Consider the following 15766-nt stretch of genomic DNA (forward strand, 5'->3'; position numbering starts at 1 on the left):
CCCAGAGAACTGGGCAGGTGAAACGATGTGCCCCAGCAAGAAGGGATTCATGCAGTGTTTTCAGTCCACAGACACAGCAGGGGCGTGCTTGAGGCAAAGAAAGGCTCCGAGGAGCAGAAGACTCCTATTTCAGGTACACATCTAGGTGCTTCTGTTTGTCACAGTCATTTCTCCCAAGGACCCAGTGGACAGAGGATCCTTGGTGCTCTACCAAAACACCTGAACCCCACAGGAAAATCAGAAGCATCCCTCACAAAGAGTGCCTCAAAGACCTCCAAGGCCCCACGTATTTCATATAAACTTTGTCTCCTGTTCTACACAGATCCAAGGCCAATGAGGTATTGTTTTCCTGTATGATTATGGCTTAAAAGAGAGGGAAGAGAAAGAAAGAAGTGAAAAGCTCTAAAAGGTGTTCATTGTTAATGTGGGATGAAAATATGGGGTTCTGTTTCTTCACTCAGTAAATTTCCATATTGCATGAATTCTCCTAGAGTCTCAGCAGAAAGATTTTCCCTTTTTCCCCCCCTAGTTATCTTCACAGTAATGACGATGGATCCCCTGTGGCATGAACAATGCAAATGCAGATGCTAGCTGTTTCCTTATGATTTATACAGAGGGCTACCAGTACAATAGGATTACATCTGCTTCCCACTGAAAAAAAATAAATAAAAATTGTCCCTCTCATTGCTAAAAACAACCCACATTTTGTCTTTTGAGTGCATCTAGAGACACTGATCATCTTTAGGAGAAGAATTCCTTTTTTAGGGGACCACTGAGGAAGATAGTTTTTTGGTTTGGTGTTCTTTTTTTTTTTCCCCTCCCTCCTGTGAAGTTGCCTAGAAACCACTATTTATGATCCTAGAAACCCCGCAGCAGCAAGATTTAATATTATGCCAAACTGGAACAGAAGCTATCTCAATAAACGATTTTTTTTTTAAATTAAATAAATTGTGGATTACAATTCCGTTTGGTAACACTGAGAAACGTTTGTTTTCTAATTCCCTTTAGCATAACAGCAAAGAAACTTTTGAAAGTGATTTCAAAACGTTGAACTGCTCTCTTTAGGAACAGAACATTTGTGTGTTGTCAAAGCACTGGTGTCCCTTTTGACTTACTAAAATGAGACAGGTATTTGTACCTCCACTTGGACTAAATCACATTTTTTTCACAGAAAAGGGTGACATTTTCTCACTTGTTCAGTTTTCACCGAAGTGCTGTCGTGTAAGGAAGTTTTCCCTTCATGCTACCCAATCTCCACAGCCCCCAGGAGAAAAGAAAAATAATAATCTCAATGTTTTATGGACATTTACCACTTTTCAATGTAATGAGGAATATTTCCCTGACTGCAGATTTGAAGGAAAGCAGTTATATTCCTCTATGATTCAAATGGAAGATTGTTAGAATCAGCAAAAGTATAAATCAGCCTAAATTATATAAATCATAGTAGGAATACATCAGCCTTCTGGTATAAAAGGGAAGGGCTCATGGTTATCCCCACTTTTACTGTGTCATAGACTGGGTTCCAATATGCTTAATGATGTGCTGCTTACACATTTGTTAATAGGGGTGGCTGACATGAAAGGAGAAAGAATTTGAGGGAGAAGTGCTTTTTAATCATTGCACATGAAAAATTTGGAAATGCAGGGTGTTTTGAAGGGAAGATGCTTCTGAAGGGGTGAAAATAAAATCGAAATACTCAATTATTCAGTAAAAAGACAATAGTTCTTGAAGAAAAAAATACAGATTGGAGAAAAACAGTAAAATCACATGTATTTGCACTAAATTACTTCAGTCAGAAAAAGATTCTGGATGACATCTGCCTCCAGTATGTCTTAAATTATGTACCCAAGGTGTCCATGCAGATGTTTATGCCTGGTTTCCTTCATGAGAGGTGCAAACTTGAAAAAATAAACCAACCAACCAGCTTTTTTTTTCTTTTCTTTTCTCTTTTCTTTTCTTTTCTTTTCTTTTCTTTTCTTTTCTTTTCTTTTCTTTTCTTTTCTTTTCTTTTCTTTTCTTTTCTTTTCTTTTCTTTTCTTTTCTTTTCTTTTCTTTTCTTTTCTTTTCTTTTCTTTTCTTTTCTTTTCTTTTCTTTTCTTTTCTTTTCTTTTCTTTTCTTTTCTTTTCTTTTTCTTCCCTTTCCCTTTCCCTTTCCCTTTCCCTTTCCCTTTCCCTTTCCCTTTCCCTTTCCCTTTCCCTTTCCCTTTCCCTTTCCTTTCTCTTCTCTTTTCTTAATTTTTAAAATCACATTAGCAACTGTCCTGAGTTAGGGTGGACCCCTCTCCCAGAAATCAGTACAAAGTGGAATTTTTTTTTTTTTTTAAAGTCAGGGGGAAATGAAATTTTATTTCTTATTGTTGTAAACATAATGGTGTAAGGAGAAAATAAACTACTAGAGAAATATAAATAACCTTAGCAAAGATGGGGAAGGGGTCAAGGGAGGTGGTGGAGTCACCATCCATTGGAGGTGTTCAAGAAAACTCTGGATGAGGCACTTAGTGCCATGGTCTAGTTGATTGGATAGGGCTGGGTGCTAGGTTGGACTGGATGATCTTGGAGGTCTCTTCCAAACTGGTTGATTCTATGATTCTAAGCAGCAAAAGCAGCAGCAGGGGAAGATAGCAGTGGGCTCAGCTGAAGCAGCAGAAGCAGCAAGGAGGAGGTCCAAGCTGTGCTTCTAGACATAAAGCTCTTGATGCTCCAATGAAATTACATTAACTTATCCCTTGTTGCCATTGTATGGCCTGTCCCTAGAACATTCCCTTCTCCCATCAGAGCTTCTACTTCTAAGTTTCTCTGTTCTGAATACTGAGCTAGAAATCCAGATCAGACAGCCACAGCAACTTAAGTACTTGGTAGTGGAAATGAAGAATGAAACCCAGGTATTTTAGAAAGAAAAAGTTAATTAATTTCCATTTTGTCAAAGCAAACTGGCATTAAGCTGTTTGATGTTTAGCAAATGCAGTAGCTAGGACAAATCCATCTGAAAAGTGGATCTCAACAGTTTAGGGAAAAATTTGAATGACTTGTGTGAAAAGAAAATAGAGCATGACAAAATGGATCTGTCCTCCCAGATGACCTTGCCAGTAATTAACAGGCAGGAGAAAATAACAGTTCCACCTATGGAACTGCAAAAGGAATTTTAGGATCTACATCAAAACACATAGTGCAGTTGCACCACTAAGTTAACTCTGACTGACTGTCCATCATCACCTAATATGCTCTGAATGCTGCAGCCAAACTCATGCAAATCTGACAAGGAAGTTAAGGTTTCAGATGTATTCACTTCTTCTAGGTCTAATAAAAATAGTGGTGTGGAAAACAGACAATTTCACCATAGCAACACTGCTGAGCACACTCAGCTGTTATTAGACTACAGAGAGTCTGCACAGGATGGCACTCCTCCAGTGTTCGTTAGGCACCTGAAAATCCAGACATCAAACAAAGCACCTTAGGAGACATCCTTGCTCTTCTTTCAGTGCTCAAGGACCAAACGTGAAAAAGAGGCTTTGCTTGAAAAGCCACAGAGTGACTACAACAGCAGTAGTGTGTGATAGTGAGTGGGAGGGGAGGTCGCAAACCATAACAGTAACATCCAAGATCCCTTAAAAAAAACTTCTCTTGAGGAAAAAAGAGTGGAGTGAGAGCCCAGCATAAGGAAAATGAATCCACAAATTGGTGTTGACCTACTCCTCATTAACTATTTTCTCGTGTTCTGTGGGGGTTTCAAGTACCTCTGTTCCATTGGCAAAAGCTGAGGGACCTAAACCATTACCCAGACCTCCTTCTCCTCCCTAGGAATGCTCCTCTCAGAAGAAAAGAACTTAGGAAACTCTTTGGTTGCCTTTTTCTGTCCCTGCCTGCAAGGGAAGAGCAAGTTCTTTAACCCTGGGAGATGTACAGATAGAGATCTCCTGTGAGTCTGAGGTACTGGAAAGATAGAAGAATCCCCCTTTTTTCTTCTCTGGCTCATCTTAGTGTCCCACTGTAAGCTAAACATTTGTGCACAACAAGACTTCATTTTTCATTCAACTCTGATTACTAATTACATGCTTGGTAAATATATACATGTTGAATAGTTTCTGCTTTCAGCTTCCTAAAATTCCCAAAGCAATGCCAAACTGTTAGGTTTTGTAAAGATGATGGTTTAGAGATTCTTACCAGCTGCTTGTTTTAAGGAGTGTTGGTTGCTTTGTCCTGGGCTGTCTGCATAGTGCTCAAAAAGTGAAAAAGCACTGGGCACCTTTTCTAGAGAGAGAGTAGTATCCATTGCAGAAAGTAACCTGATTGGAATAAAACACAGAGCTGTTCATACATGTTCCTTGTCATGTCACATAGCTTTCTAAAAACCAGAAGCAAATACCATGCAGCATACATCTCTCTAAATATTTCCCATGGACTTGATGACAACAGGCAAGGAGAGGCTGTTTCCCTGGCTTTGAACATTGAGAGCACACTGCTGTAAATCCCTATGATATGGGGGTTTTAAGACTTACTAATGCAGTGCCCTTAAAATTTACAAACCTTAGAGCTAAACTGTGGCAGCTGATTCCAGAAACATAATGTAATGCATGCAGCTAAAGGACAACAGATTAGTATTAGTATTTTTAACTCTAAGGCATAAACAGCTCTGAGAAAGTGAAAGATTTTTTTTCATGGCAAATTAATCTTAACCTTTCTCCTCTTCCCCCCTCCCCCCCCCCCTTTTTTTCCCCCAGTCACCAAAATAGTTAATTATGTATAAACTTGGCAGAACAAACATAAAACGTGCTTTTTAAAAACAAAACAAAACAAACATGCATTGTTGTCTGGGCTTGCTCTTAAACATTTTGGCAAGTCAGGTAATATCAAAGTAAACTAATAACCTAACACATGCACAAGTGGAAACAGACTTAAAGTTTAGAATGTGAGTAAACCACTGTGGTAGTCTGAGCCTAGCTGGGATATTTTGGTGAGGAGAAGAATCAGATTAGAGGCTGTGAAAAGGAAACAATGGTGATGTCTACTTCACTCATAGGCTTGCTGAGATATATAAGAACAAGAACACAAACATAGATAAGGGAGTCTCTCTCTCTGGGCTTTTTGGGCTGTACTTTGCTCTCTAACCTGCCTGACTAATCCATCTGCTTCCTAACCCCCTAGCCGACCCTCCAAAACTACCTTGAGTGTAAGGCAAAGCCTGGATTAAGGTAGAGGGGTGGGGAGAAGGTGGAAGGATGGTTGGGAGCCCCTCCTGGTGACTCTGGTTTCTGGGAGAGGTGTTGTGTTTCTGTATTGCTTTTTGACTTGTATATTTCTGTGTATGTATTGTAAATACCGGTTTGTATATTGTGCTAAGCTGTAAATATAAAACTTCATTCAATTTCCAAATTGATTGAGCCTAGTCTGGGTGATTTTCACAAGTGTGGGGGGATGGGTAACACCCAAACTATCACAACCACTAATTACCAAGTATACAAAAAAGCTTTGGAAAACTGTTTCATCCCATTATACCTGCTTTATTCTTATGCAATAAACTACAAGCAGGTATGTGGCCAGACTCTCAGATTTTGGCTTAGAACAGACAAGTCTGAATCCATACTCCTAATTCTGCAGGCAAGTAAAAAAACATGAAAGGTTCCTATGTGGCACATTCTTTTCGGACCACTCTCCTGGGGTCTTGTGCTAGTTTGAAGTTAGCTAGAATGTTTTGGTGAGAAGAACTAGATTGCAGGCTATGAAAGGAAAACAATGGTGATGTCTACTTCATTCATAGGCTTGCTGAGATGTATAGGAACAAGAAATAAAAACATAGATAACCACTCTCACTTGGGCTCTTGCTGAGATGCATCTTACTCTCTAACCTCACCCTCCAATTTTTTTTTTCCTATGGCTAATCCACTTTGCTTCCTAATCCCCTGGCTGAACCTCCATTCTTCTTTGGGACTGGGGTATGGTTGAGAGGGGTAGGGGGAAGGTGCAGGGGTGGTTGAGAGCCCCTCCTGGGGACTCAGGTTTCTGGGAAGGGAGTTGTGTTTCTGTATTACCTTTTACCTTGTATATTTCTATCTATAACTGTACATACTGTAAATATCTGCTTGTATATTGTGCTAGCTGTAAATATAAGCTTCATTCATATTTCCAGAGCTGTCTGAGTCTAGTCTGGGTGATTTCCAAAGTGTGTGTGTGGCCACTAGCACCCAAACCTTCACAGGTGTAATCTGATGACAAAGCAGAACTCTCATGTCTTTGTTATACCCCAGCCTGTGTTATACCCCGCTGTGATAGCTGAGACAGTAGTGAGGAGAGCATGTTTGAGGAGCACTGCCCAGGCTTCTCAGGAAAAGTCACTAATGGTAGTGAGGGCAAAGCCAATAGAAGGAGCCTGCAGACAGCCTGACTCAACATTTGTAGCTCTCCAGGGAAAAATGGGGAATATGGGCCTGTAATCAAATGGCTTTCTCACAAAGAATGGGCCTTACACCCTTCAGGAAATCAAGCATGGCAGAGAACTGTTTGCAATTGCATGTATTTACTGGTATGAGCAGGCAGGCCAGAATGCAGATGTAATATGGCACCAGCCTAATGACACATCCTGAATCAGGCAATGAAGAGGCATGGGGAAACATCAGCCCATCGTCCCTTGGTAAGCTTTTGAAAGCTACCTAATCTCACCTTTTCATCTAGTAATACAGAACCAGACTACCCAAGAAAGAATGCGTCAGTGATGCCTAAGAGCTGGAAGTGTGGTCAAAACGTGCTTTAGCATACGTGTGTAAAAGTAATTACAAGGAGCACCTGTTGTAAAACTTCCTTGTGTAGATTCACAGTTGAGTGGACATGCTAAAATGCTTCTTGTTTCATTGATGCCTTACAGAACATGTGCAAAACGCTTCAGAACCAGTCAGTTATGGCAGCAGGTGTAAAACCTCTGTTTTAAACTTCATTGTCTGTGAAGTTCATATTAGTAGTGTGCTTTCAGACTGTGCTAGTTCGAGGCCAGCTGGAATATTTTAGTGAGAGGAATTAGATTATAGGCTGTGAAAAGGAAACCATGGTGATGTCTACTTCACTCAGCGAAGCATCCAGCATGCCTAGTACTCACGACTGCTCACTTAACCCATACTCGTATACCTTTTATTCAGTTCTTTAGATGACTAGAAAGAGGGGAGGAAAGAAGTATTAACAGTTTGAAAAATCCTGAAAATGTCAAAGAACTGCTCATCTGAGAATCTTGTTACTCTCCACAGGCACAAAACGCAACACAGCATTATTGACTTGAAATCATCTGGACTGCTGCTTATTCACAGCAGCAGAGAATTTGTCACCTTAAGAGTATTCCACACCAAAGCTCTGTCTCAGCAAGCTATTTGAGTCTAAGTCTGGTTTTAAGCTCCTAAGGGGTCAGTATTCAAGATGAAGTTTAAAGCCTGAAGTGCAATCAAATACTTTCTTAAACCAAGACTTCCACAGGAATAAATCACCTGCACACTAAGAACGCTGAAATCCTAATTCTGTTGGAAATCTCCTTAGCGATTTCTTACTACTAGAACCTAGGTGAGATTTGTACTCATGGAAAGACAGTTTCTCCCATGCTCCATAAACCTTCAAATGACATTTCCTGGCTTGTGGACAGGAAATTTTGTGTCCTTTATCACTATCAGGAAGGGGCAGGGAATCTAATGATTTTCATATTCCATAAAAGAAAACAAAACAATCAGACTGCAAAGTGATCTTTTTGCCAAAGCACTGATCCACTACCTCAGTAAACCATAGAATCAGTCAGGGTTGGAAAGGATCACAAGGATCATCCATGGGCAGGGACACCCTACCCTTGAGCAGGCTGGCCAAAGCCTCATCCAGCCTGGCCTTAAACACCTCCAGGGATGGGGCCTCAACCACCTCCCTGGGCAACCCATTCCAGGCTCTCACCACTCTCATGGAGCTGCTCCAGCCCTCTGATCATCCTTGTGGCCCTTCACTGGACAGACTCCAGCACGTCCACATCCTTCTTATAACAGGGGCTCCAGCACTGGACACAGTACTCCAGGTGAGGTCTCACCAGAGTGGAGCAGAGAGGGAGAATTAACTCCCTCAAGTTGTTGGCCACACTTCTCCTGATACAGCCCAGGATCTGGTTAGCTCTCCAGGCTGCAAGTGCACACTGCTGGCTCATAGAATCATAGAATTCATAGAATCATAGAATCATAGAATCAACCAGGTTGGAAGAGACCTCCAAGATCATCCAGTCCAACCTATCACCCAGCCCTAGCCAGTCAACTAGACCATGGCACTAAGTGCCTCATCCAGGCTTTTCTTGAAGACCCCCAGGGACAGTGCCTCCACCACCTCCCTGGGCAGCCCATTCCAATGGGAAATCACTCTCTCTGTGAAGAACTTCTTCCTAACATCCAGCCTATACCTACCCTGGCACAACTTGAGACTGTGTCCCCTTGTTCTATTGCTGGTTGCCTGGGAGAAGAGGCCACCTCCCACCTGGCTACAATGCCCCTTCAGATAGTTGTAGACAGCAATGAGGTCACCCCTGAGCCTCCTCTTCTCCAGGCTAAACAACCCCAGCTCTCTCAGCCTCTCCTCATAGGATTTGTGCTCCAGGCCCCTCACCATCTTTGTTGCCCTTCTCTGGACATGTTCCAGCACCTCAACATCTTTCTTGAATTGAGGGGCCCAGAACTGGACACAGTACTCAAGGTGTGGCCTGACCAGTGCTGAGTACAGGGGAAGAATAACCTCCCTTGTCCTACTGGCCACACTGTTCCTGATGAGCTCTCCGGCCAGTCACTGCCCAGCCTCTATTTATGCTTGGCATTGCCTCGACCCAAATGTAGGACCCTGAACTTGCTCTTCTTGAACCTCATGAGGTTGGCTTGTGCCCACCTCTCCAGCCTGCCCAGGTCCCTCTGAATGGCATCTCTGCCCTCCAGTGTGTCTGCTCACCACACAACTTGGTGTCATCAGCAGACTTGCTGAGGGTGCACTCAGTGCCACTGTCCATGTTACCAACAAAGATGTTGAACAAGACTGGTACCAGGACTGATTCCTGAGGGACTCCACTTGTCACTGGCCTCCACTTGGACATTGCCCCATTGACGGCCACTCTTTGAGTGTGGCCATCAAGCCAGTTCTTTATCCATCTTGTGGTCCACCCATCAAATTCGCTCAGGAAAATAAGGTGTATATTTCCTCCATCCCAAAGCTGCCAGTCTAACACAGCATTCACTTGGTTACAGGATACAAATATATTCCATAGCTTGAGTGTGAGAGAAAGCCAAATACTGCTCCAGCATTTCTGTAGTTGCTGATGTATGGGCTTGTGTTTGGAAAAACATATTATTTTGCATGAATGGTCAGTCCTTAGAAAGTAATTTTAACTTTTCATTTCTTATATGCCAGTATAATTTATCTGCAGCTTTCAAACTATGTGCTAATGTTCCAGAAATCCCAGCCTCTTCAAGACTTTTTCAGAGGAGAACATACCACAGCTGACTTACAAACAGTGTGAGAACAATCTTGCAGCACAAGGGCAATCTTGGAGAACTCAGATCGTTAATGATTGAGCTGCAAGACCCTCTGAAACTAGTTTATGATCTACTTGTGTAGCTTTTTACTATTAACCACTAGATGACTGTAATCATGCAGATTCATGAGGGAGGTTTTTGCATTACAGACATGCATCTCACATGTACACTTCCAAACCTAACCCATCGTTGTTATTTCACCTCTTCACCATGAGGGTGGTGAGAGACTGAAATGGGTTGCCCAGGGAGGTGGTTGAAGTCCCATCACTGGAGATGTTTAAGGCCAGGCTAGATGAGGCTCTGGCCAGCCTGATCTAGTGTGAGGTGTCCCTGCTCATAGCAGGGTGGTTGGAAGTAGGTGATTCTTGTAGTCCCTTCCAACCCTGGCTGATTCTATGGTTCTATGATTTAATTCCAGGTAGCAATTAAGCACCATGCAGCAGCTTGCTATTATTCAGCAACAAATATTTACCACAGCCTCAGTAATTCAGTGCATAACTACTGTCTGTTTTCAGTCACACCTTCTTGTTTCATTTTTTCTTTTTCATACTGTCAAGTGCCTTTTTCTCTAACACTTCTCAGTGGATAATTAATCCTCTTAGCCGTCTCTTCCCAAAATAAACAGAACAATCTTAATAGTGTAAGTTACATTTTCATCCTGTGAATAATCTTTGCAGTTCGCCCTGATCATCCACATGACAAAAGCAAACAATCTAGCAGTTTCAGAATGGAATAGCTGATCTTGCAAGATTCAGCCTCCTTAAAAACAAACAAAACCAGTATATAACTTATTCTCAGCCTAGACAAAGTAAAAGTGCTTTCCTAACCAGTGTCATAAAAGCTAGAGTGCAAAAGATATTTATACTTACATTTAAGAAGACAAATCCATCAATTTCTTCCATTTCTTTTACTACTGCATCCAGAGTGCCCTTGGCCAAATCAACAGTCTGCTGGAAGTTAATCATTTGCTCGTACAGGTACTCCATTTTCATCTTCTTTACTTCTTCAAAGTTCTCTGATTTCTCATCATACTGTGCTACCACTTTCTTAAGCATCTCCTCATTCTGCTTTTCCAGTAACTCTGCATTTTTCTTACAGTTTTCCTGCAAAATGAAAGCGGAGGTAAACTGATCTGCAGAGTGAAATGGCAGCACTTAATGAAATGCTCATGAGTCACCTGCCAAACTCCTTCTGACATCCTGAAAGGAAGGGAACTTTGTGCCTGTAAGCCAGCTCATCTGGGAGAAACAATGTACACTAAATGCAAGACAGGGTTGTGGTGGTTTTTTGGTGGTTGTTTTTTTTTTTTTTTGGTTCATGGTTTTTGTTGGTTGACTTTTTTTTGACTGTTTAAAATTAAACTTTTGTAAACTGAGATGGGAAGACTGAATGGAAAACAGCTAAAAATACCTCCTTTCAGCTGAAATCAATACAGTCCTCAAAGCTTAGGAACTTAAGCAATAAGAACTTAAGACACTGGGAATTAATTTAAATGCTTCACACATGATTCTAAATAAAGACAGAAGTGCTGTGAGCTTTCTGTAACCATAAACAAAACCAAGGGATCTTTTTCCTCCAGTGCTTGGCAGTCATATATTCCACTTTGCAATAATGTGCCCAAACAAACAAGCAAAAAACCCAACCCAACCCAAACAAAAAGGCAGTCCTTTTTGTTTCCCTAGACATAATAGCTTCCAGTGAGAGAATTCAATTTGAAGACTAGAGAAACAGCCCATTTTAATGGGAGTAATGACACTGCATGACAAAGCAAGCATGTATTACAAGTAAATTTAGCATATATTGAAAGTGATTTTATTGAGGAAAATAAACCTAGGGTGATAAGACACTGCACTTACCTCAACAGAGTTAAAGAGCGATTCAATATCACTCACAAAGTCCTCAATCTTCATTGACTTTTCTTCCACTGCTTTTAGCATTTCACTTAACTGATCCTGAAATGAGAAATGTCTCAGTTATGTAAGGATGTTGTTTTTTAAAGTTTTTACACACAGATGAATTTAGGTGATTTGGGGGGGGGGGGGGGGGGGGAAGAGGGAAGTTGTTTGGTTGGTTGAGTTTGTTTTCCCCATGAGACACTACTGGAATAACTGCTAAATTAAGCTCAAGTATCACCCTGGATACAAATATAAGCACAGAAATAGCAACCTGAATAGCCACAGAACCATTTCCAGATTTAAATAAATAAATAAATAAATAAATAAATAAATAAATAAATAAATAGTGTGATCCTAGTTTGATATGGTGCTGAGTGTTTGTACAAGTTGTTGAGTGTTACAAATTCCAGTCCAGCTGTGCTGGGGACTGAGTGTGCTCAGACCCTCATCAGGTCTGACAATGCAGGTTACCTATGAGGCCAATAGGTGTTGTAGTGCCACAATTTTTGTTAGTTAGGATTTTAAAGATAGTTCCTATAAACCAGAACTCATCAAAATGAATAACTAACATGCTGGAGCATGTCCAGAGAAGGGCCACAAGGATGCTCAGAGGGCTGGAGCACCTCTCTTGTGAGGACAGACTGAAAGAGTTGGGGCTGCTCAGTCTGGAGGAGGCTCTGAGGTGACCTCATTGTGGCCTTCCAGTATCTGAAGGGGGGCTACAAAAAATCTGGGGAGGGACTTTTCAGGATATGAGGGAGTGACAGGACTAGGGGAAATGGAGCAAAGCTGGAGATGGGTAGGTTCAGGCTGGATGTGAGGAGGAAGTTGTTCAGCATGAGAGTGGTGAGAGCCTGGAATGGGTTGCACAGAGAGGTGATTCAGGCCCCGTCCCTGGAGGTGTTTAAGGCCAGGCTGGAAGAGGCTTTGGCCAGCCACCTCTAGGGTAGGTTGTCCCTGCCCATGGCAGGCGGGTTGGAACTAGATGATCCTTGTGGTCCCTTCCAAACTTGACTGATTCTATGCTTGTATGAAAATCACTGTCTGAGCTGGGTGTGGAAACAAAAGAAGTTCACAGGATGGCAGGCATTAGAGAAGACTCAGAACTTTTTCATGGTTCTTGATGTTTTGTGGAAAAAAAAAAAGGCAGGGTCTCTGCTCAGGTGCAATTTATAGTTTATAAAAATAGTTTTACTCAGCTGGAATAGATCTAAAAGGACAGTTAACTTATTTTGGTAGCAGCTTCCTGTTACAGCAGACTTCTGCAGCTAGATCTGTTGCAAACTAGCATATGAATTTCCATTAATTATAAATGTCACATTGGACTTTACAATTGAAAGCTCTCTTCATAAATATTTAGCACCAATCGCCAAGATTCAGAGGCAAACTTCTGTTTGTCAAGATAACCTATAAATTCTGACAGGTGCCATCCATAGCTCATTTAATTTACTGTGAAGTTATGTTCCTACAATTAAAATTCAGGTGGCAAGCGTTTTTCTCTCTTTATGCTTTCTCAGTAATCATACAGAAGTAACAACAAACATATAAATGCTGCCTCAGATTAACCTGAGCCACGAGTGCTAAAAATCACATGAAGCCAAGCCTGCATTGTGGACAGATTTAATATTGGCTTCATGTCCATGATCCACAACTAGGGAGTGATATCATGGGATGTTTATTTATGGCTTAAATTGACTCATGCAATGCAGGTACATTCAAGGCATGGCTGGAGTCTGTGACCCTACCACTGACTTACTGGGGGCCAATTGTCACTTCTAAGTCAAACATGAATGGCCAAACGCAACTGCTGTGTCATATAACTGTGCACCATAGAGATTGCAAATACTGCTATTTGACACTGCCATACTGTGCTAGTTTGAAGCAGGCTAGAATGTTTTGGTGAGAGGAACTAGATAATAGGCTGTGAAAAGGAAAACAAAGGTTGTGTCTCCTTCCCTCATCAGTCTCGCTGAGAGCTCTGGGAACAAGAAGTAAACATTAGATAACATTCTCCATTTTGTCTCTCATTCTGCTTTTGCCTTCAGACTGAGCCACATCTCCTTAACCTCACTGCCACTAACCTTCCTTCTTAACCTCTTGGCTGCACCTCTATTCTTTCTCAGGATTTGGGGTAAGGTTGAGAGGGGCAAGGGGAGGTGTTGGGGTGGTTTGAGAGCCCCTCCTGGGGACTCATGTTTCTGGGAGGGGAGTTGTGCTTCTGTATTGTTTATCCTTTGTATATTTCTGTATATAACTGTATATATTGTAAATATCTGCTTGTATATTTGCTGCTGTAAATAAATAGCTTCATTTATATTCCTGGAGCCCGTCTGAGTTAGCTGGGGCAATTCCAAAAGTGTGGGGGGGGCGGGTTACAGCCTAAACCACCACACATACTGATGATCAGGGTCATGAAGTCCAAACATTACATAACTCATCCAAGTCTGGTGCTAAACCAGGTCCCCTAGCACCACATGTATGCATCCTTCAGACACCTTCAGGGATGGGTGCATTCCTGTATGACCTATTCTAGGTGATCCTGCTCTGGCAGGGTGGCTGGTCTTGAACTTTCAAGGTACATTCCACCTTCTGCAATTTTGTGATTCAGCCATTTCCTTGGGGAGCCTGTTCCAGTGTTTGATAGTCCTTTAAGTGAAGAAGTTTCTTCTAATACCCAGTCTAAACTTACCTTTCCAATCACTTATTACCAGGGAGCAGATACCAACAGCCACCTCCCTACATCCACCGTTCACATAATTATAGAGAACGATAAGGTCTCCCCTCCACCCTTGCTTCTCCAAACCAAACAAACCTAATTCCCTCAGCTGGTCCTCTGTGAGAGTCTAAACCCTCTCTCTTGTTCATCCACACAGATAAAGATTGCATCGTCTCTCCCTAATCAACAAAGACAAAGATTGCCTTTGGTAACCTCCGGGACTCAGACTATTTGCTTGTCCTAAAGCTCAGGGATGCAAATCAACAGACACCGCCTCCAAAACTCCTGGACCCCAGCCTGGCTGGAATGCCCAGGAGGCCTACATCTTCTCTCAGCTACCCCCAAGGGAAAAGGTTTATGTGTATTCAGGTAAGGACAGGTGCAGCCCGGGGGGCACGGAGGCCCTGCCCCGGTGGCGCCAGACCCCTGCGAATGCATGAGAGTACACAGCCAGATGCCCTGGGGAGCTGCAGCCGGACACTGAGCAGAGAACTGTATAAAAGGCAGGAGGAATGCCTGCCAAAGGGTGGCACTCCCAGCAGACCACCAGTGGCACCTCTACCAGACCACCAAGGTCGGACCTCCACCAGACCACCAGAGCTGCACACCGCCCGAAGAGTCCCTGACGAACTCACAGCAGATCCGCCCTGGGCCACGCTCCTGTCTCCCTCTCTCCCCCTGCCACGGAGGGTAATATCATCACAGCTCTTTTCCTTCCCTGCTTCTTCTCTTCTCTTCTCCGTCATTCTCTTTATCTCTCTCTCTCCCCCTTCTCTCTCTCCCCCTCTGTTTTGTCCAACCCTATCCTTTAATAAATAGTTTTGTGGTGATATCTGGTTTCGTTTGCACCTTAATTTCACAACAGGGAAATCCATAAGCACAGATCTTGCTCCTCTGGGCAGAGATACTGCTAATCTCTGCTCTCTGGACCTTGACATCCTCGTAAGATCTGTTCTCCAGATCCTTCACCTGCTTCATTGCTCTTTTCTGCACCCACTCCAGCACTTCCATGTCCTTCTTGTGGTGAAGGCCCAAAACTGAATACAAGACTCAAGGTGCAGCCTCTCCAGCACTGATGGCAGAGGGACACCACTGGTCCTGCTGGCCACGCCGTTCCTGATGCAGGGCAGGATGCTGTTGGCCTCCTTGGCCACTTGGGCACACTGCTGGCTGATATTTGGAATCAGCTTCCACAGAAATGAAAGCATTTACACTATCATTGGTAGCAAAGGACAAGGCTGTTGAAATGGTGAGCACTTTTATCTGCCTTTTAGAGCGCAGTTAGTGGGAAGAAGTAGGACCTACACTACAGCTAAAACACTATTGGCACAAATCAACATGAACTGAATAGAAAATGAGAATGAAGTGTCACCAAAACTAGTGTAAAACTGTCTAACTCGTCTAACATCTTCAAGAAACCAATACGTGTTAAGTGGGACAAGAAACACTTTGTGATGGTTCTGTTTCCCACATGTGCAGGTTTCTGTACCTCTCCAAGTGGAATGAGCTGCTGTTACAAGAATCTTCTCTTTATAGAAACAACACTCTTCCCATTTCTCTTCTGCACATACAGAACATTTCCAGAGGGACTACACAGGCTGGAGGACTAGGCTCAGGTGAATTTTGTGGGGCTCAAC

The 15766-nt window shown here is 42.6% G+C and overlaps 1 protein-coding gene across 1 annotated transcript in view; it reads right to left on the bottom strand.

Moving 5' to 3' along the window:
• Positions 1-15766, bottom strand: part of CMYA5 (cardiomyopathy associated 5) — a 61248-nt gene that overhangs the window by 23478 nt on the left and 22004 nt on the right. The window contains exons 5-8 of the mRNA XM_064176328.1: positions 11375-11470; positions 10388-10621; positions 7114-7136; positions 4162-4283 (exon numbers count right to left, since the gene is read on the bottom strand). Coding sequence (XP_064032398.1) covers positions 4162-4283; positions 7114-7136; positions 10388-10621; positions 11375-11470 — 475 coding nt within the window. The remainder of the gene's footprint in view (positions 1-4161; positions 4284-7113; positions 7137-10387; positions 10622-11374; positions 11471-15766) is intronic.

Source organism: Pogoniulus pusillus, chromosome Z (genome assembly GCF_015220805.1).
Source record: "Pogoniulus pusillus isolate bPogPus1 chromosome Z, bPogPus1.pri, whole genome shotgun sequence".
NCBI classification, from domain to species: Eukaryota; Metazoa; Chordata; class Aves; order Piciformes; family Lybiidae; genus Pogoniulus; species Pogoniulus pusillus.